General features: G+C 33.9%; 2 protein-coding genes across 2 annotated transcripts; both read left to right on the forward strand.

Annotated features, from left to right (window-relative positions):
• Positions 1 to 589: 589 nt before the first annotated feature.
• On the forward strand, positions 590 to 3,679 carry LOC132953732 (uncharacterized). Its single transcript, XM_061026091.1, has one exon. The coding sequence runs from the start codon at positions 590 to 592 to the stop codon at positions 3,677 to 3,679; it is 3,090 nt and encodes a 1,029-aa protein (XP_060882074.1).
• Positions 3,680 to 5,035: 1,356 nt separating this feature from the next.
• Positions 5,036 to 5,632, forward strand: LOC132953733 (uncharacterized). The gene has a single exon (XM_061026092.1). The coding sequence runs from the start codon at positions 5,036 to 5,038 to the stop codon at positions 5,630 to 5,632; it is 597 nt and encodes a 198-aa protein (XP_060882075.1).
• Positions 5,633 to 24,394: the final 18,762 nt, after the last annotated feature.

Genomic DNA, 24,394 nt, shown 5'->3' on the forward strand with positions numbered 1-24,394 from the left:
GTATAAAAGGGCAAAGCACAGGTCGAACCGATACCATTTAATGCCTTCTCGGCGCCGGAGCAAGACCAACCCAGGCAGACTTGCACGGCTCGAAAGGCAGTCTCCCTCCCGGACTCAACGTGCGGTATATATCCAATCCATGGTGCAATAGTCAGAGTTATTCCGGCATTGTACCCGATTGATATGTAAAAGACCTCCATAGTACAATAGTCGGAGTAATTCTGGCATTGTATTGTCTTATACCACACGTTCGAGTCCCGTTAGTTACTAGTACTTTCCTATCGTGTTATATATATGCTAGTATGTCAATTTTCCAAAATAATTCTTTTCAAACAATAAATAAAAATAATATACTTTTTTTCGATATCAACCGCGTTTTTTAGTTATTTCACACCCAAACCATCGAAACCAATCGTTCTACGAACCCCAGGTGTCATCATTTATGGTCCTTCGGGCCGGATCACATAGAAAGAAAACCGCAGCCAATACAGTCCATTAATAAAAGACGTACTGTCGTTACCTCCATTACTCGTTCCCCGAGTAATATATTCTTCCTTTCAACCATAACGACAGTACCACTTGTGTAACAATGGCACCACCAACCTCTATGGCCTACGTCGAAGCCAAGGCACGAATAAATCGCATTACCAAACGGATGACCACCTTCCTGCAAGCTTCAGCCGACTATAACAACGACCGATCCAGTGTGGGCAAACGCGCAAAGCTTTCCCAGATGTTTTCGGAACTAAATACTCTTCGCGAAAATGTGGAAACCGACATACAACTCATGGAAGCAGCTGTAGCCAACAACACAGCTCCCACAGACGTCATAGGCCACACAGGTACGGAGACACTCAGTGCTTCATTCGATAAGTTATATTACGATCTCGCGGCCTTCGCCGAAGTGCATCAGATATCGATATCAAAAACAAATACGCACAATGAATCTAGTATGATAAATAAATCATGCTTCGGGAACATATCGGCATTTCAAATGCCCAAACGAAAGTTTCCAACCTTTTCCGGTGCTATAACGGAGTGGCAAAGTTTCGATGATTTATTCAACTCCATATTATCACATGCTCCTGACTTAACAGACGTTGAACGGTTTGAATACTTGAAAACTGCACTCCAGGGCGAACCATTGTCATTGATCGCTCATCTTTCGTTAACAACCAACAACTATGCAAGTGCGTGGGATATATTACGTGCTAGATATGGTAACAAACGAGACCTCGCTCGTATCCACCTCGACGCGTTATTAACATCGCACCCGGTAAAGATTGACGACGCCACTTCAATCAAAACCCTCATTAACGTTATTCTCGAACACACATCAGCACTGAACAACTTAAGTTTTGTTACCCGGCAATGGAGTCCAATCCTGGTACACATTTTTGAAAAACAAATGGATTACGAGCTTCGTTCCCGTTGGGAGTTACACGTCGGAGATACTGTATCACCAACTCTAAACGAATTTATTGACTTTCTCCGAAATCACATCAGGTCAGCTGGAATCCGTGCAGAAAGTAGTTCAACATCAAAAACTAGACACGGAAAACCAGAGACCAAAAAATCAAATACACGTGCCTCTACTACTCCACGAGTCTTTACTACGGTAATAAGTCCTGAACCATGTCCAGTTTGCAAGGAAACACACAAAATCAAACAATGTCCAACATTCATCGCTAAAACGTCTAGCAAACGGTATCAAATGGTAAAAGAACATCGTCTATGTCTTAACTGTTTATTATCGAACCACAGTACAGCGTTTTGCAAATCAAAATTCACCTGCCGTACGTGCGGTCAGAAACATCGTTCGATGCTTCATTTCACCAAACCGGCACCGACTAGCACTTCAACCGTAAGTACTCCAGTATCAACAAGTAATCTGGAACCAACGATAACCACGTGCCTAGTATCCCGTCCACAACGTCATTCCGAGCTGTTAGCGACAATGTTACTAAAAGCAAAGGCATCAAATGGATCTTCTCATACTTTGCGCGCACTCGTCGACACCGGGTCAGAAGCCAGTTTTGTCACCGCACGCTGCGCTAACAAATTATCACTCCAACGTCGACGATGTACGTCCCAAGTACGTCCTTTCGCTGGGTCAACGATTAATATTGTTTCCGGAATTGTTACGATCACTCTATCTGCCGTGTCCACAAGTGAACCAACTGTGACCGTCAACACCATGGTCGTTCCGAAAATCGTAGATCAACTTCCACATTTCCGTTTGTCGTCAGACACCTGGCAACACTTAACGGACCTACCCTTAGCTGATCCAACGTACAAAACACCTGGTCCAATCGATATCTTACTCGGTGCAGACATCGTACCATCCATCATGACGGGCCACCGAGTGACCGGTAAAATCACTCAACCCAGTGCGTTTAATACCATATTTGGTTGGATAGTCATGGGACCAGCTGATCAAATACCAGCACCCGCCGTAACGACATTGACTGTTCAATCTAATACTGAGTTGGAATCCGCACTAACCCGCTTTTGGAAACTCGAGGAACCATCACTACCATTGTCAACAATTGATGACAATGACCCAGCAGAACAGATTTTTACGAAGTCCATCACCCGAACTCCATCTGGGCAGTTCTGCATTGGGTTACCATTTAAAACACCTAACCCAATTATTGGTGACTCAAAAAGTCAAGCGCTTCATCGTCTCCGACACCTCGAAGTGAGATTAGCCAGAGACAACAATTTACGAACAAAATACGTCGACTTTATGCAAGACTATTTGGACAACAATCACATGGAGCTCGTTCCCATTCAGCAACGCTCCACGCCACACCACTATTACATTCCACATCATTGCATACTACGTCCTGATAGTCAAACCACTAAGCTACGTGTAGTGTTCGACGCATCAGCAAAAAGTTCTGCTGGCATCTCTCTGAATGATTGCTTGCACACAGTTCAAAAACTTCAAGCAGACCTATCTCATATTCTGATGCGATCACGTTTACACAAAATCTTGTTTACTGCAGATATTAAACAAATGTATCGTCAGATCCTCATTAGCGATGCAGACCGAGATTACCTACGCATTTTATGGCGTTTCAATCAAGAAAATAGTATCGAAGAGTATCGTCTGCGTACTGTCACATACGGAACGTCATCGGCTCCATTTCAAGCGATCCGAACATTACAACATCTGGCCACACTTTGCAAACTCACACATCCCATTGCATCACAAGTTATACACTCCGACACCTTTGTCGATGATATTCTTACTGGTGCAGAATCTATACAATCAGCTCTAAACATCCAAGATCAATTAACAAAATTACTCTCAAGTGGTCATTTTATACTCCGAAAATGGGCCAGCAACGCTCCGGAGGTAGTCAATGCTGTTCCAGAAGAAGCACGCTCCACGTTATCTTCAGTTAGCTTTGATGACGAGTCTGAAACAGGACTGAAAGTGCTCGGCTTACATTGGGATCCAAGACATGACCACTTTCGTTACACAATCCGATGTTTAGATGTCAAACCTACGAAGCGAAATGTGCTGTCTGAAATAGCACGCATTTTCGATCCACTTGGTCTTTTATCTCCTGTCACATTTCTCACCAAACACTTGATGCAGGTACTGTGGATAGCAGGAATTGGTTGGGATGATGTCATTCCAAGCAATGCTCATAACATATGGCAATAGTATCGAGACCAGTTACCATGCCTCCAAGAACTCCGTATACCCAGACGCATCACGACTGACACCAACGATTCAATTGAACTGCACGCCTTCTCCGACAGTTCGGAAAAAGGGTACGCAGCTGCCATATATCTACGCACAAAATCATCTACCGGTGTCGTATGTCACCTAGTCACAGCAAAATCTAAGGTGGCCCCACTCAAACGCGTCACCATTCCACGCCTTGAACTGTGCGGCGCACTACTCGCGGCAAAACTGCTGAAATCCGTTATTGATGTGTTGTCTCCGGTCATTGACATTACATGCACACATGCCTGGACAGACTCAATGACTACATTAGCATGGATAAAGTCATCCCCACACCGTTGGACAACATTTGTCGCCAATCGAGTCAGTCAATTACAGGATCTCACAACACCTTCCATATGGAGGTATGTCCCGACTAAGGTTAATCCAGTTGACTGTGCGTCGAGAGGTCTCTTTCCATCTGAACTTCTCAACCATCCACAATGGTGGGGAGGACCTGAGTTCTTATATGATGAACACACCAGCTGGCCCAAAACCCATTCCATACCTGACGAAAACAAAAGCCAACCGGAGTCCCGACTCACGGTCGCATTAACAGCAACAAAGACAGACGACATTTTCGACCGTCTGTTCGACCGGTATTCATCATTAACCAAAATCGTGAGAATAATTGGATACTGTTTTAGATTTAAGCAACCCTATCCAGCAACAACCGCTTTAAGCCCTACGGAACAACATAAGGCTCTAGATGCCATCATCAAAGCAGTCCAGTGGTCCGCATTTAACGACGACATACGCCTACTAACAGCAAATAAGCCATGTAGCACTCACCTACGGAGACTCAGCCCATTTCTGGATGCATCTGGTATTCTTCGAGTTGGTGGACGAATTCTACATGCATCAATCCCGTATGAACAAAAACATCCTGCCTTGGTTCCAAAGAGGCATCCATTTACGTCAATACTGATTCACCACTACCACAAGGAAAACTGTCATCCAGGCCCAACCACATTGCAACAACTCATTCAACAACGGTTCTGGATAATCTCAGCACGTCAAGTTATTAGGTCCCATCTTCGTTTATGCATTCCATGCTATCGTGTGCGTCCAAAACACATCCAACCGACAATGGGAAACCTCCCAGTTTGTCGTTTACAGCAGATTAAGCCATTCCACGCAACTTGAGTAGACTATGCAGGCCCTATACCCTTAAAGGAAAGAAGAACACGAAACGCACAGGTCAGTCATGCTTATATCTGTCTGTTTGTGTGCATGAGTACGAAAGCACTCCATCTCGAAGTCGCGTCCACTTTATCGACCGAAACCTTCCTTATGGCATTCACCCGTTTTGCTGCTCGCCGAGGACCAATCCAGGCCATCTATAGTGATTGTGGTACCAACTTTGTGGGAGCATCTCGACTGTTCAAATCAGTTTCTGAGTACCAAAATGCTATAACCAATCATCTCTCTACACAGCAGATTCAATGGCACTTCAATCCACCATCAGCCCCTCACTTCGGAGGTTTTTGGGAAGCAGGTGTCAAGTCCGTAAAACAATTATTGTACCGATCCATAGGTAACCACCGACTGACCAGCGAAGAACTTAGTACCTGTCTAACGCGCATCGAAGCAACTCTAAATTCCAGACCGTTGAATGCGATGAGCAACGATCCCGCTGATTTCCACGCACTAACGCCAAACCATTTCCTGACCCTCGAACCCAGCACGACTATTCCAGATCCAGATTTGTCAACCCTTCCAATATCTAAGATGCAGCGATGGCGGCTCCTCCGAGATATTCACCAACATTTCTGGAGTAAGTGGAAAAGCGACTTTATCAATACTTTGCAACAACGCGTGAAATGGACAAAGGACAATGGAGCTTTGCGTCAAGATGATCTAGTCCTCATCAAGGAACCAACCAGCTAACTTCAATGGAGACTGGGCCGCATCGTTCAACTTCACCCAGGTAACGACGGAATCAACCGTGTTGCCACCGTCAAAACAACCTCGGGAACTTTCAAACGTCCTGCCATCAAGCTCTGTCCACTTCCACAGAATTAAAGGCAAGAGCCTTTAAGGTGGGCAGTATGTTTTCACGAATATATATATATATCACTTAAATTATTTTTATCTATATTTTAATTATCATTATCTGTACAACCCAAATATTTATCAACCTCATTAAAATTGTTATTAATTGTCCCTCTTATTTTTGTGCAGCTTTGTACATCGTTCGACCGGTCGCAACGACTGCTTTATCCATCGCCTGGCAGTACGCCGTTGCCACCTCGCGATGAGTATAAAAGGGCAAAGCACAGGTCGAACCGATACCATTTAATGCCTTCTCGGCGCCGGAGCAAGACCAACCCAGGCAGACTTGCACGGCTCGAAAGGCAGTCTCCCTCCCGGACTCAACGTGCGGTATATATCCAATCCATGGTGCAATAGTCAGAGTTATTCCGGCATTGTACCCGATTGATATGTAAAAGACCTCCATAGTACAATAGTCGGAGTAATTCTGGCATTGTATTGTCTTATACCACACGTTCGAGTCCCGTTAGTTACTAGTACTTTCCTATCGTGTTATATATATGCTAGTATGTCAATTTTCCAAAATAATTCTTTTCAAACAATAAATAAAAATAATATACTTTTTTTCGATATCAACCGCGTTTTTTAGTTATTTCACACCCAAACCATCGAAACCAATCGTTCTACGAACCCCAGGTGTCATCAATGCCTAAAATTTTAATAAAAAAAAATTAAAAAAACATACTGGGTAACTAAAGTGAACTTATTCCAAACCTACATACTTGGTTGTAGGCAGTTATTTTTCCATGTCCTCCAGTTGTTTCATTTAACTCCTGTCTGGCCTCGAAGTGTATAGCCAGATCATATGCAATGTGGCGTCTAAAACGGAAGTGTTCCATAAATTCCAAGTCTTTGTATCTGTTGAGTACTGAGTGATAACCCGCCGCCTGAACTATACGGCTTCAAAGACGGTCGACATAGCGGTCTATGAACCTCCTCGTCGTCGTCGTCATCGAACCTTGGAACACGCACGTCGTTTGAGCTGTGTCTTGCGCTTTGCGGAGTAATTTTGGTTTTTTTTGTTAACTACAATTCACTTATACAAAACCTGCGTTGTTCCTCGATCACCACCGTATCCACCAGTGGCGCACACAGGATTTTTTTCGGGGGGGGGGGGGGGGTTGTTCTATTAATAATTCACCATAGAGGCATTGTATAGCCCTATGCTAAAAAATTATAAAACGTATCAAAATAGTATGAACTATATTTGTACATCCAATATATTTTATAGTCTATATACTAATTATAACATTTTAATTTATTATTAACAGTTTAAAGGTCAATGAATACAAAATTAAAATGGTCAAATTGTTATAATAGAACAATGTATGCAAAAAAATATAATTTTATAAATTTAATGCCAATCTCTTGTTTGATGTTTTTCCCATCTCATTGATTATCTCCTCGTGGGTTATTGTTATATCCCTGTGAATATTTAACATTGATAAACCGTTAAGTCTGATTTGTCCAGTTGTATTCCGTAAATAAGTTTTTATACGTCGTAATGTAGAAAATGAACGTTCTCCTGATGCTGTTGTAACTGGTAATTACCATGGGCAATCCTTTTCTTTTTTTCACTTATAATGTGAAAAACTTAAAAATGAAATAAATTTAATACTTATTGACTGAGTTATTGTCTAATAGATTTCCATTGACTAACCAAAACCAATAACAATTAACAATAATTTAAAAACACGTTATCACAGATTGCTTATCCTTATCAGTTATCACACTTTAATTGAGACCGCGGTTGTAGTGATTGTAGGTGCGCATACCCGGTAACAAAAAACGAGCGTCTAGCAAGACGTAGCAATGCAATTCCAATTTTAAGGGGAAATTACATCTTCCAAGCTGTCATCAGTGCCAATGCGTAAGCATGTTGATATATTTGTCTCGAGGCTTGATTCATGTGTTACAACTGCCCTACTAGAATCTGAATTGTTTAATGATTACACAGACGTGACCATCAACAAAATGGTTACAAGGCACCCATCATACTCTTCATTCAATGTGCGCCTGCCTGCGGAGAAGCTGGATATTGTCCTCGACCCTGTATTCTGGCCCGATGGAGTAATGGTCAAACGTTTTTGGGGTCGGCTTGCTCCCGAGATAGTTCAAAGCACCTCTCCAAAAAACTGATATCTTCGTGTTCATCTACCAGTCCTCCTCTTATTGGTGTACACGTTCCTTCCACTTCCAGATATGGTGTTAGAAAAAACCCCAACAAAATTATCAGCCTAGGAGCGAAGTTACCCATGGGTTACTATCAAACCGTAGAGGTCTTTATTCAACCACTTTAAGACATTCACAAAATATTATCATTTCCCAAATGCTGTGTGGGTTAAAGTAGCAACCCAAGCGTACGCAGCGCAGCCTGTGGCCATTTGATCTTGCGATTCATTTCGGTACGTTTTTTCATGTGGGCAGACGTACGAGTTTTGTCTCCTTATTCTAGTCTTCGTGATTTCAACATATGCTTATATTACAAAACATCGATTAATAGTTATTAGTTTTTATTGATAACAATTATTATACGAGTTTTAAAATTTAAATATCTATTCCCTTCCTAAGCCATATTTCATTTTTAGAAGCACTAAGAAAAACAACATTTACTAAAATAACTTTTGATTACTCACACGAAGTATCAGTACGATAATGTACTACGTTAATAGTAGTAATATTATGATTATAAATTATAATAAACGTATTACTTAAAAATTACATATTTAGATTAAGTAATATAATGAAATATTATTTAATTTGTTTACCTACATAGGTACTTTACAATAAAATAAGATCACTTAACAAAATTAATCATGAAAACCAATGGAAAAGGTTTGTGATATTAGTAACAAGCTCTTCTGGACTTAAAAAACACCATAATCACAACAAGTAGGTATACATTATTTTTTTTCTCGGATCAATTATATTATGATTTTATAAAAATAGATAGGTAGGTACATCTATTAATACAATAATGTACAACGTTAATAATAATAATATTATGGTTAGGTATATTAAACATATAACTTAAAATCTACGTATTTAAATTAAGAAATGAAATATTATTTAATTTGTACTTTCAAATAAAATAATGTTGAGTAAATAATATAATTGTGAAAACGTTTATTAAAACTAATTAATTTATAGTTAGACGACTCTTCATAAAATTGATCACGATATAACCAATGGAAAGTAAAAAAAATAACCAATCTACGTGTTATCTAATAAGGTATTAATTTCATAACAAATAGGACCAATAGGTAATGAGTGGTAATCATTGAACTTGATTAGCTTGCCAAAATAGAATGTGGTTTCTAACTATGAGGTTACGTCTAGAAGATCATAACAACTCAAGGAGGACTGCCTCTGTGAGTTGAGTAATAATTATACACTAATGCGTGAATCGATTACCTACAATATATATTATATATTAGTACAATAGTACGTAAAGCTATTCCTTTACAATAGATTCAGATTTAGAACAACAAAGAGTGCTCTCGATATAGGTAGACGGCAACAAAACCATGCAATAATAGATACATAATTATTACTTCTTAGTTATGATCAGGCACGTAGCCAGAATATTTCTACTAGGGGGGCCAATAGTGGTTGGCCCTTTTATCATTTTCCATAATTTTTTCCAATGGAATACTTGAAGGGGGCTTCCCTTTCACACTCATCAATAGACGATCATCAATAGACGGTATGTTGTATAAAGAATCTTATTAATTTTTAATATACCTTTGATTGGTAGTTGGTTAAAAAAAATGTTTTCTCAACAAGTTTTATTACAGACTACAGTGTAATACTGTATTTTTGTAATAAAAATATATAGTGCCTGATTAAAAAAATAACCAAATTATGTACATCTTTAGTTTTGTGATACATTTATCATGCTATAAAGGTAATTAATAATCAAAGGTACAAAAAATATTATTATTATATGCAATCCAGAATAATACTTTACATATTATAATAAATATAAAATATAATATTATAAAGTAAGTAAAGATATTTCATCAATTCACTATGATTATAAATATATTTAAAAAATATTTTTTATCATATTTACCAGCATCTTAAAGTTGTAATTCATAAGAATCTGTTGAGAATAATGGTTCTTTGCTGAAGACTTTCTCAGTCGTAACTGTTGTAAGTTCAAAATTACAGCTACCTGATAAAATATAAAATACATATATAAATTAATTATTTGTAAAATAAAAATTGCTGTAGTTTATATTTTATGGTATAAAATATTGAAATATACAAGAAAATAATTTGTAATTATAAATAGTAATAGGTACTTACCAGAAGGGGCGGAATTTATATTTTCAACAGCATCAAATTGAGTACAATTTTTTTTAGCATTTGTGGCGCTAGCATTACTAGTAAAATAATCGTTTATACGTTTCATTGCATTAATAAATGTATTCACAGTTCACACAACGGCACAACACACAGTTAGACGGTTAGCATTCAACATTCAAGTGTCAATACAAATCAAATTGCAAAAAAAATATCTCATTAGGATATTATAATTTAATATGAATAAAATAAAACGTACCAAGTCCAAAACAGTATAAAACTATAAAAGTAGGCAATAGGCATACTGCATACAGTTGCGCAACACTGCTGGACATAGATAACTGCACCAGACTCATACAAACATAATACATATTACCTATTATATATATTGTTCTGGGAAAATAAACAACAATAATCAGAAACAACGATTATCGATATCTAAAAATAACAATAACTAAAACCTACCGCCGCGGCATTACGTCCACGTCGTCAACGGCGTTGAAAGTGTTCATAAAATTATATTTAATAACGACGCCGGGTACGCACTGATGATTGCTAGCTGCCCGGCTGGGCCAGCAGGCTGCCATCTAGTCTATTATCTATTATTGTCTATGAAACTGGTATGTCTATCGATACCTTATTATTTATCTTTGTCAGAAACGTTATCCACGAATATAAAAATGAATTATTATAATAATAATTGTATTACACTATTATCTATAGTAATATCACACTATACCACTATATCATATAATATAGTAGTTGTATAATTACAATATATTTATTTCAATGTGCACAATCACATTTTTTATAATTATTGGTAAAATAATTATATTTTGAATTTCAGGGGGGGCCGGCCCTGGGCCAAGGTAAATTTAAGGTGGGCCCGGCCCACCCAGGCCCCCCCCCCCCTGGCTACGTGCCTGGTTATGATGAATATTGAGAAATAATATTTCTACATACCTACATTGGTACATTAGTTTCATATCTTTAAACTATCTATTTTTTTAAATAAACATTAAATACATTTCATTACCATTATACAAAATTATAACAATTATTATTTCATTTAATCATTTAATAATTATCATATTGATTTTATACATTCATTGTTTTTTTAAATGTATTTTAAGTTTATAATTTAATATTAAGGTAAAACTAATATTATCCAGACTGTGACTTTCACAGCGAAGAATTTAAAAAATAATAAACTTTTAATAGAGACAACATAAAAAACTTTTTACATATTAGGAATCGTTTTTTAACCCAAACATTTAACTTACCTACTTAATAAGAAATAATATTTAATATATTTAATAACTAACTTATAAAAAGAACAAGTATTAATATTTTAAATATTTTTTAGATCTATGCATTTCTTTAAGTACATTTGATCTGTTTTCAACTTATAAAACATTTCATAATACATAACGCCATGAAAAAAAAATTCAAAAACTTAAGTATTTTTGACATATTTTCACATTTTAACCCAACTAAATAAGAAATAAAATTTAAATGTTAAAATTTAAAAAAAATATTATGAATTAATTTAATAATTAGGTTATTTTAAAACAAATTTCCATTTGAAATTGTTACATCATTTAAAATAAGTACTTTTTGGTATACTTCTGTAATTTATTTAGGACAATGGGACATGTCTTAAAATAGAAGTACTGGCATTATAAAATAAGTACCTACGTCTGGTCACCATAATTATAATATGACTACTGACTATAGTCCGCGACATGAAATGTGGCCGATGACCGTCGCGAACCTAGCGGCCGTTTCGCCTAAGTGGTTCATAATCTAATTAAATAAATTGCCGCGTTTTTTTAAATTAACCATTTCAACGCGTAATCAACACGGTAACTCCTAAACTCCAAAACTCCTATACAAATGATTTTATATTTCAATTTTAATAGTGTTAACAAAGACGTTATACACCATAACCATTATTTATTATTATTTTATCATTATATTATCTATTTATAATTACTTTTTTTACACCATTATGAATTTTTAGATAGAAATCAGGACCGAAAGAGTTAAACATAATTTACTAAAATTACTATAATTAATTTTTTTATTCAAACCAAACAACAAAAAAAATTTAAAAAAAAATACAAATACAAAAAATTTTTAATTTAATATTATTTAAGACATATGTTATCCGTGGTTTTCTTCGTCAATATCTTCTTCATCATCACTCCAGTCACTGTCATCTGGTAATATTGTCATAATTATTGGTTCTATCATGGTGTCCCTCATTATTTCATTTTTGTTGTCCTCGTCCTGAATTTCTTCTGCATGACGAACGCATTTCGTCCAGTCGTCTATTGTTACTGCATCTAATGCCTCGTGTGTTAACCGCTCAATATCAACCATTTTAAAAGTATTGTTAAATTTCGCTACTTGGCCCTTAACTTGAGCCCAAATTAACTCAATTGGGTTATACTTACAGTGGTATGGTGGAAGACGGATTACCTCATGACCCATTTCAATTGCAATGTCATCCAGCTCATATTTTTTTTCACGTGGCAATAGGTTTTTAACTTTTTGCCGAAGTTCAGGTAATGTTTCCAATGGATGGAACTCAATATTTTTTTCATTTAACCATTGTTGTACTTCGGTTTTTCTCCAATTACTTTTCGGATATTTGTCTCTGAGGATTGAATGGTAAGGCGCATTGTCCATGACTATAACTGATGGCTCTTCTAGATTTTTAAGCAGTTGAATAAACCACTCTTTGAATACTTCACCATTCATCTGATTATGATAATCCGTGGTATTTCCGGTATTGCTTCGAAATACCAATTTTGACCCTTCTATAAACCCGTAGCGACTACATCCTGCATGGCATACAATAAGTCGGCCTCCTTTACCCGTCGGCACCTTCAGACCACCAGAATTATTTTCATTTTGCCAAATAAGGGTGCGTGAATGGTTTTGGTTTACCCACGTTTCATCGAGATAAACCACTGGACGATCGTCTTTATTTTTTCGCAGCGTACACATTTGTCGTAAAAATTTACACCGAAGTGCGACGATATCATTCCTCTCCATTAAAAACATACGACCATCGTTACATCTTTTGTAAGTAAATTTTAAATTTTTTAGGAGCCTTTGCATTGATCGAACGCACCCATTGTAATTTGTTTTTTTTTTTACGACATTTAATATTAATTGAGCCGTTGGGTACTCACCCCGGTCGTAAAACTCGTGGACAGTTCTCCTCACAACATCGGAATCGAAATCATCCAGCTCCGAAACAGTTTTTGCTCGTTTATACCCTTTACGTGGAGAAACAAATGTAGGTTCCGCACCTGGTGTTTCTGGATTAATATTATTTTTTCCTTCAGCACAAATCCGTCTTACAGTACGATAACCCACACCACAAGCTTCGGCAGTAACAACTTGCGCATTTTTAAAAAAATCAGCAGTTAAATCTGACTTCTTTGATAATTGTTTTAAAAATAAATACACACTATGAATAATTTTTTTACTCTGACTGTGAGTATCTGAATCGGAAAACGACATTTTTAAATGGATTAACACGGTAACGCAGGAGAAAAAACAGTGTAAAAAAATAGTTGTTTACGAGCGCACAGTACACAACATACAAAAAGATAAAACACGAGTGCCATAAAACGTGTTTGTATTATGTGCATTACTGTATCCCCTACCACAGCACATTCTGCAGCTGCCCTCCAGGCATTCCAGAAGATCAGCTAAGGGTGCACAAAAAAAACCAGTCTACTATAATGTATGGAATACACATTGCGCGCAGATGCATGGCACTGCGACCGCCGTGCGCCGGGCAGGAGGTGGTATAGGTTGAGAACCAATGGCTAACAGGTAGGGAAGCCGCAACGGGTCGCGGTACAAATCGGCCACTTTTCGTGTCGCGGACTATAGATACCTAATTAATTTTTTTTTATGGACAAAATATGATCAAAATTGTTATCTTGAGTGCAGCTCTAAAATGTAGAACAAATATGTATTACCTATATACCTAATAGAATTGTTTTAAGTGTTTCACAAATGGAATTTGTTGGAGGTGAATAATATAGGTCAGAATACATTTTTCTAAGTCTCATATATTTTAAGACTAGATAAAAACAGAAAATCATAGGCAAAATATTCATGATACATGGTCTCATCAATCATTATTTTCATATTATGTTGAATGCAGTTAAAAATATCTACCTACCTATTTTTATATTGATTTTTTTGCTTATATTCACCACTGTTAGATTAAAAAACTAGGTTTTCTTTCTCAACGGTTTCATTATGGTCGGTTACGATATGTTGCCTCAGCTCATTCATTAGTTGATATTTTGATCCACAAACAGGACAAATTATTCTCTGATGAAAATTATTATTGCAGTCAAATACCCACCTCGTGAAAACGAGATCGATGATGTTACATATTGTAATTGGAGTTGGTAGCATGCCCACACAGCACATCAATATTTAAAAATATTTATTCGTCATTATAAATAAATTAATATAATTTAATAAATATTTTCTTTTAATTGAGAGTATGTTTTTAAAAGTTGATACAATGTATAGCGATCATTATGAATTCAATATTTAATGGACAATATGTTACAAAAATAATAATAGTTAATATTTAATTAAATATTTGAAAGACAGTATTTAATAAATAACATTATTTGATATTTAATAAATAATAAGATAGATAATTATTAAATGTTACTATACTTTTAATTATCAATCAAATAAAATAGACAAATCTGAACATTTATAATATCGCAAAACCACAGCATTTATAATTGAATAAAAAAAAATAAATAATTTAAACAATAAAAATTTTAAAAAAAATTAACACTTTTTTGTATTAGTATTCGTATAATGAAAACAATACAAATATATTTACTGTTTGATTCATTATATTTTATGATGATTATTCATGTATAATAATACAAATAAAATAATAATAAATAAAAATTTATAATATCGCAAAACCATTGCATTTATAATTGAATAGAAAAAAAATTAACTTTTTGTATTAGTATAATGCAAATAATAAATATATATATTTACTAGCTATTTGATTCATTATACTTGTAATTACGTAATGAGGAATATATTCTTTTTGAACAATCGGTGTTTTATTATTGCATATAATATGTATATAAAGTTTACGTATTTTTTTTTTTATATTGACGAGTGCTCATTCGAGCTTACAGATATTTAAATGTTTTTATATAATGGTGAAGTAGTTGACTCACCCATTAATTCCCTATTCGAATGACTGGTTGATAGTGGGCTGACTTGCAACCATGGTTGGACTGACGGATGCAGTGGCGGTGCGAACTTTTTCGACAGTGAGGCAAGAAAATGTTAGTTGCAGCACACACGACCCACCTATTCAATTTGCACAGAGCCATGGGGGGCAACGCCCCCCCACACCCCTATTATAACTTTATATCAAATTTACCTTTCTAAAAATTCATCTTACGGGTACTTCAATAAAATTACTTTTATTAATTATATAAATGCTTATTAATAAATCATTGAATGTACAATAAGCTGGCCAGCATCATTTCAATTAAAAAAATTATCCAAACATTAATTATTTTTTTAACTCGTTTGATGACAATTCAAATTTGTTTATGACTTCATTAATATCAATTGGTATGTCTCTTTCACAAGAGATCAACATTAAACTCTCGAACCTTTGTTGGGACATTGTCGACCTAAGTCTAGTTTTGATCAATTTTACCTAAATAGAACAAAGTTAGAATTTAAACATAATCAGTTTACAGAAAAAAATGTAATGCAATTATTATACCTTTGAAATGCTTCTTTCAGCTGAGGCTGATGAGGCTGGAATTGTACATAATGCTTTATAAGCACAATACAAATTCGGAAAGGCACTCATAATGTCAAAACTTGAGAGAACATTTATTATAGTTCCTAGTGTTATGTTCTGTTTTGGTTCGCTTATAATATGTTGATGTTCATCTTCCGATGAATCCTCTTCGGAGTTAATATCAGATTCATTAGATTGATATCTGGGAATTTCATTTCAATAATCAATTCTTTTAAGCTTTTACTAAATAATAAATACTCAGTTTTAAGTTGATATGGATTAATATCAGTAAACCATGTAGCCAAATCTACAAAGCATTTATCTAGAAGATCCAAAAAGATCCATTTCAGATTTATTATGTTTAGCTTCAATCAACCGATCTGGGGATAGCCACAAGTAACAAATTGCCAATGTATAAGGTTAATAAATATTGGTTTTTTATTAAAATTTATATATAGTATGATTGTAAGATAATATTAAAATAAAAATATTATAATTAAAATCAAAAATGTACAACTAATAATGATTAAAAATATAACATTATTCAATTGTAAGTTAATTTAATTTTAATAAATATTAAAATTAAATAATTAACTAATATTATATATTATATTTTATTATACCTAATGTGATGTGGAAATGGAAAATTAAATTAATTTTATTCTTAATTTTTTTATAGTTCAAAAAAATCCCGACAGTAATATTACCTACATCGTAATTTACAATATAATGTCGAACAAATTTTATAAATATACATGGGTTTATTTACCAAATCGTGATTATCGTATATAGATAATATATATAATTGCAAGGACTTATCGGTTATCTACCATAATAAGTGTTATTATCATCGTTAAAGTTTTACAATGCAAATCAGGACATCATACACAAATATACAGTATACAATACACACTGAATATCGATAAGTTTTAGGGATCCTTTAAATGGCGCAACAGCTAGAAACGCGTAAGGTCACGTGTACATTGGCGAGCGGCGAGCGGCGAGCGGCGAGCGTTAAGCGGCGGCGTCGGTGGCGGTGACGCTTGGTGAGCGACCAGCGGCAACGTGTGTACATTGAGGCGCGTTATTTCATCAGCGGCATGCTATATTTTTATAAATTTGTTTTCAGTACATAGTTGTATTTTGACTGTTCTGTGCGTGTTATTACCGTATTATTTTGCGTGTTATTACGAAAAAATGTCGTTCCTCACAGTAGAACGTCTCTCGTTAATCTTGGATAATCCATTTTTACGTAAAAAGTTACTTAAAAAAAAAAGGGTTGCTGTTCATCCTATAAATCGCCGAAGAAAAATGTATGGAGAGTATCATCATTTGTATAATGACTTAAGGAAATCACCGGAGAGATTTTTCGAGTACTTACGAATGTCAGTTGAGACGTATGATTTTATTTTATGTAAAATCAGTCATCGTATTAAAAAGAAAACCACAAACTTCAAAAAACCAATATCACCTGCTGAAAGATTACACGTAACTATAAGGTAAGTAAATATTTAAATAATAAAACAAGGATCCAATGTAACACCACAAATGTGTTATTATTATAATTCAACCTTTATAAATAGTTATGACTCATAACTTCTTAACTTATAAATATACAACATTTTAAAAAGTAACTTATAATATTATAATATACCATGTATTGCTAATAACAATAAAAAAAAAACAGTCTTTTGTTTCATAATGCCATAATGGGCACTAAATATGATATAATATGTGTTGCTAGTTGTATTTAAAATGTTAATCTAGTGTGTTATTAACATTATACAAATGTTGATTAGTATCTAATGACATATTTCCACTCAGTATGTCAACACCTACGGTTGTGTTCATGTTCGGCACATTCCATTGGGTTTGCCCACTTGTTTGTAAAGATACATTTTCTTCATTATTATATGGCCGATAAATTTGTCTTTGGACTGGTTGCTGAGATGATGTGGTTTGTATGAGTGATACTTCTGGATTACATGCATAACTATTAGATGAATAGCTTTTACTTCTATAAACGTTGAGCACAGCATTTTGTATTTCACTTCTAAGTTCCAGTTTTTCTAGTGCTTGCAATCCATTGAAATAAGGCAAAAGACTTAATAGAAATTGAGCGTCTGGATTTTCAGGTTTTTTTTCACTCTCTTGTGCTTTTTGTAAAATGGCAATTTTTTGTTCTTCAAGTTCTATTATTTTTTGAGTATTGTCTCTTTCAATACGTCTTTTTTTAATATTTGGATTTATTGAGTGTTTGGTATAATAATTTGAAGTAGAAGTGGTTTGAGAAATAGACGTGGAGGGTGATAAAGCCTCAGCGTCAGCAGTTAATGGCGTATCTACTATTTCTATAAAACTTTCATTATCTGAAGCTCCAGAAAATGATTTTTGAGAATTTTCTTCAATACTTAAGTTTCCGGACATACTGCTAGGTATTATAGTGTCTTTAACAAACATCATCGAATTAAAAAACGGACATTTGCTTCTGTATTCGCTACCACCGTCACCCGAACGACTTATTGGTATTTTTTGCAATTCTTTCCTGAACTTATCCTTTAAATTTTTCCATTTATCTTTTGCATCATGTCCTAAAAAATAATGGGTTACTGAGTGGTTTTATCGTAAAAACACCTATTAACAAAATTGTAGAGGAGAGGTATTTCTGGTTCCATAAGAAAAAAGAAGCCTGATTTTTGGGAAAATGAAACAATGGTTCAACGAGCGAGAGGCGCAAATGCTCTTCAAAGAGCCAAAGACATAAGAAATGCGTTCGTAGATTATTTTTTAATATAAATTCAGTAGGTTATTATGTAAAATTGAATATTATATCTATAATATTTTATCTTATTTAATATTTTTATTGTAGTATTGCCAATACGCTTTAATTATTATTTTTAGTAATATGTGGAATAAGAAAAAAGAAGCCTGATTTTTGAAATTTTAATTTTAAGTCCTTAAAATCACTGTTTTAAAAACATATTATTCATTATTTACTAATACCTAGGTAAATATTGTAAAAAAGTATTTATTATTTAGATATTATAACATATCAATTTATGGTTTTATATAGATATTTATCAACGGGTCTTTCATTTCGAAACTTGGCTTTTTCGATGCGAATGGGTGCTTGCACAATAGCTAAAATTATTCATGAGACTTGTCAAGCTATATGGGAAGAACTTGTTAATGAATTTATGCCAGTACCAACAAAAGAACACCTGGAAAAAGTGGCTATTGATTATTATAAACGTTGGGGATTTCCAAATTGCGTTGGGTCAATAGACGGAAAACATTGCCAAATTAAATGTCCTTCCCATTCTGGATCAAGCCACTTCAACTATCTTAAATATTTTTCTTTGGTTTTGCAAGGAGTTGCTGATGCTGATAAAAAATTTTTAACAATTGAAGTTGGCGCAAGAGGAAAACAGAGTGATGGTGGAACTTTTGCATCTTCAGAATTATTTTATTTGATAGACAACGATAAATTTAATATGCCTCCAGAAAAAAATTTGCCGGAAACAAATATTAAAGTTCCTCATGTGTTAATTGGCGACGAAGCATATCCGTTAAAGCCATACTTAATGCGTCCATTTCCTTCTCGAGGTTTAAATGCAGCTACAGAAAATTTTAACGATCATTTATCGAGAGCACGCAAATGCATTGAGTGCACTTTTGGTATACTTCGGGCTAAATGGAGACTACTTGGAAAAGACATAGAAGTCAGCTCAAAGAAAGCTATTATCATTATAAAATGTATGTGTATATTACACAATATTATTAGGGAAAAAGATGGAAATAGTGATTTAGATTACTGCAACATTATGCTTGGCACAGAAAATACTTGGGAAAATGAAACAATGGTTCAACGAGCGAGAGGCGCAAATGCTCTTCAAAGAGCCAAAGACATAAGAAATGCGTTCGTAGATTATTTTTTAATATAAATTCAGTAGGGTATTATGTAAAATTGAATATTATATCTCTAATATTTTATCTTATTTAATATTTTTATTGTAGTATTGCCAATACGCTTTAATTATTATTTTTAGTAATATGTGGAATTAAAATATTATCCAAAAAAACAAGTTCAATGTTGTTGGTACATTTTTTTTTATTTTTTTTTTATTGGTGTACAAGAAATTAAGAATAAAAATATATTATATTTAATAATGTTGAGGTATACAGATATACAGAAGCTAAAGGTAAATAAATGTAAGACCGGATATAATATGTAATAATATAATAATATGTATAATTGATATGAATAACTATAGTGCTCCGATGCGTAATATAAAACAACGACTACAGGCTAGTACATATAACGAATATGCTATAGAAATATAAAATGCCTATTCAGCGTCTGCTGTACTACAGTGTGAAATGTGTGAATAATTTGCTTATAATATATATAATACAGGGTGTGTTGTTTACATTCAACACTTTTTATATCTTATCTAAGGTTTTGGTGTTAGTACTATTCTAAAAATATAATAATTCTTGTCGTACACCACACCGCACACTTGTACGTACAGTATAATATAGTGTTATATAATAGTGCATAGAATACGTTCGAGTATCTGCCAAGTACCAACTACTACCTATTAAACCTACTATAAATATTATAGAATTAATAGAATTAAAATAATTAATATTATTTTTTTCTGCCCCCTTGAGCTTTGACATAACGAGAGTTAATTGTAATTTATAATATTATACATATTATTTAAAGAAAATGAATATTAGTTTATTATATTATAATATATTATAAAATGTATAATACCAGTCAATCCAACGATTTTTCCAATTTCTGCCCATATTTTTTTATTCCTTTCACAATTTTTATATCCCGGATGTGTGTCATCCCAAAGACTTGGTTTTGTCTGCACCTCGGAAATTAAAATTTCCCGTGTATTTTGACTTGTCTTCTTCGACATGAGTGATGTTGCTTGTTAACAAGTAAAATAACAACTGTAAACTGATATCAGTATAGTATATTTTCAAGAGCAACGCGCGTCAAAATTCGAACATGTTCGATCTGTGACTAGAGGTGGGAAGTTCGGATCACTTGTGAGACCCGGTTCTTACGGATCGGTTCATTAAAATGATCCGGTTAAAAGACCCGTTCGTCTAAATCGGATCATATTAGATCTAAAAGATCGATTATCCAGATACCGGTTAAAACTGGTCTGTGGCTCCTGCGAACCATGATAAACGGTTCACGGGACTTTGTGACTTGTGAGTAGTGACTGGCTGGTCGTTACTCGTAAGTCGTAATTCGTTACAAGTGTTACAACCTTACATACTTTAATACTTACATGATATTTTGTCATAAGTCGTTTGATATTATAGGTAGATCCATTATTCGGACGAAGAAGAAACTTAACAAAAACCCTTGTAATTTGTAACAAAATTCACAAAATGTAATAACAATAACAAACACACTAGGTAGTCGTTGATATTTTACGTAATATTTTTATTTTTTCAAACTAACCCATAATAAATCATAATTTTTAATTTTGTATATTATTATTTATTTTATAGCTTCTTTATATTATCTAATATTGTAAATAAATAGTTAAGTTAATAAATGGTATAGGTAGCACTTACCATTTAATTTATTTTTAATAATAAATATTAATTATTTTGTATTGTAATAAATATATTATTATATTTTAATAATAAATTATTTTATCAAATTTTTTAGTTTGTGTTTTATTTTTTAAAGGGATTTGATACCGTGATTTTCTTTTTTTGTCTAACACACACGCGACATAGGATTTTAGATGTGTTTTTTGCCAAACATACCAATTGATATAATAAAGCGATAAGAATTCTAAAAACAGATTTGAATTTGTCGTCAAGTCTACTTGAAATCGACTTTCCTATATTTATGATTTTTTGATTTTAACTTCCTCAAAAATTAAAATACGAACATTTTTAAATACTTTTTTTTAATATGACATTTTAGAAATTTGGGGATAATATCAAATATTTGGGAAAGTCGATTTCAAGTAGACTTGAAGACAAATTGAAATCTGTTTTCAGAATCCTTATTGCTTCAATAGGTAGATCAATTGGAATGTTTGGCAAAAAGCACGTCTAAAATAGTATGTGTTAGACAAAAACAGAAAATCACAGTATCGAATCCCCTTAAGACCTGACCTGGATTTATTAAAAAAATTCAAAATACCTAATTATAAAAATCCTATATTAGTTCTTTTACAAAATTGTAAACATTTTTTTTTACAATAAGAACCTAACCATCCCTATGTTTATGGAAATGTAATGTAAGCATCACATTATGTATATAAATAATGGACATATATTTTATCAATACATATATTTTCATTAATATTGTAACCTGTAGAAACATGTTCTTGTTTTACAAAAACATGCTGAAGATTTGTTTTAAATTTCAAAACTTTAATTCATTAATAGGTTTTAATTTTTAGTCCTTTGACAAACTAGCCATTGTGTGTACTACGTCTAAGCTATTTTGCTAATTAACTACACTTGTATTTTACTAGCCAGAATTTATTATAGTTTTAAACTATTGAAGTTGTAAGTTCAACTGTTTTGTTTTGAGTTTTTAAATATTCTTAAGTTTTAATATTTTCTATTCCAAATTTGAAGTCATATTAATTAATTTATTTGTTACACCAAGTATACATTTATTTTAAAATTAATTAAGTAAGTATTTTTCTAAAAGCTATATTATATGCCAAAAACAAAAATTAAAACTATGCATAATTATTATTAGTAGTAGCACCATGTCACCCCGTACAATGAATAGAAAACGTAGTAGTGTTTGGCATAATTTCACTGCATTGGATAACGTCAAGGCAAAATGCAATATTTGTTTAGAAACAAAAAGTTTTATTGGTGGCTCAACAGGAAACTTGTTACGGCATATTAAGACCAAACACCCAACAGTACCACTAGAAAGAAGTAAACAGGTAAATTAATATATTAGGGGGCTACAATGCATCTAATTATTATTTACATTTACATCAATGGCATTCACTGACTTTTTTGGGTGATACGTCAATATTTTATCTCAAACAATAGAAAAAAATAATAATTTAAATGAATTTTAAAATCATAGGATGATGATTCAAACTTTGCCACAATTGATGACCCACAGCCATCAACTTCCTCAACAAATATGGAAAATCAACCTAGTTTAGGAACAATGCCACAGCCTCCAAGACAGCAAAACCGTACGCAAATGACTATGACAAACTTTGTTCAAAGACCAATTGCAATGAGTAAGTCAAAGGCAATTGACCAAAACTAGTTAAAATGATTGTAAAAGAGTATCACCCATTCAGTGTTGTTGAGGATAAGGAATTTAGGAAATTGATTCAAATGTTAAATCCAAGTTATATCATACCATCAAGAAAAACTGTCACCCAGAGCTTATTGCCTCAAATGTATGAGATGACAATTGAAAAAGTTAAAAATCAATTAAAAAATGTTTCGGCAGTTTGCATGACCACAGATGGCTGGACTTCATTAAATAATGAAAGTTTTGTTGCAGTCACAGTTCATTTTATCGACCCTTCAAATGAAACACAGTTGTCATCAGTACTGCTAGGTTGTAACAATTTCCGTGACAGACATACTGCAGAGAACTTAGCGATATTTTTAAAAGATACTGTAGATGAGTGGAACTTAACAAACAAACTAGCTGGTGTGATAAGTGACAATGCTAGCAATATTAAATCTGCATTACAAAAATGCAACTGGCGGTATTTGTCTTGTTTTGCTCATTCAATCAATTTGGTTGTTCAGACAAGTTTGAAGTCCATTGAGCCAACTATACTAAAAATAAAGTCAATTGTCAAGTTTTTTAAGAAAAGTTCCCACGCTTTAGGAAAATTACAAGATTTTCAAAAGCAAACTGGCTTACCTCAACTAAAACTTAAATTGGACTGCCCAACCCGTTGGAACTCAACATACGATATGTTTGACAGGATTTTATCGATTAAAGAATCCATTATTGCTACCCTTGCAGTATTGGGTAACAGTGAGTTAAACTGTCTCAGCTCAGAGGAATGGAGTCTTCTTGAGCATGCACGGGATATATTAAAAATATTTTATGATGTTACTGTTGAGATAAGTGCTGACAAATATGTTACACTATCAAAAGAAATTATTTTTGTTAATTCTTTAAATAAGTATGTCTCAAAGTTTGTTAACAATAATACATTACCAAATGCTATTCAGCATATGGCTAAAAAGTTGAGTGAAGAGTTGATTAAAAGGTTTTATGACATTGAAGATAATCCATTGGTAACTCAAGCAGCACTCTTAGATCCGAGATTCAAAAAGCATGTATTTTCCAATGGTACAAAATGTGCAAATGCTATCAATTTCCTAAGGGCAAAGGTTCAAAGTATTATACTAGAACAGGACACATTTGAACAACAACCAAGTACAATTGCCAC

This window comes from Metopolophium dirhodum, chromosome 1 (genome assembly GCF_019925205.1).
Source record: "Metopolophium dirhodum isolate CAU chromosome 1, ASM1992520v1, whole genome shotgun sequence".
NCBI classification, from domain to species: domain Eukaryota; kingdom Metazoa; phylum Arthropoda; class Insecta; order Hemiptera; family Aphididae; genus Metopolophium; species Metopolophium dirhodum.

Bases quoted from the DNA above. Each gene is read 5' to 3' on its own strand.
- LOC132953732 (XM_061026091.1), top strand. From the start codon at position 590: ATGGCACCACCAACCTCTATGGCCTACGTCGAAGCCAAGGCACGAATA.
- LOC132953733 (XM_061026092.1), top strand. From the start codon at position 5,036: ATGGCATTCACCCGTTTTGCTGCTCGCCGAGGACCAATCCAGGCCATC.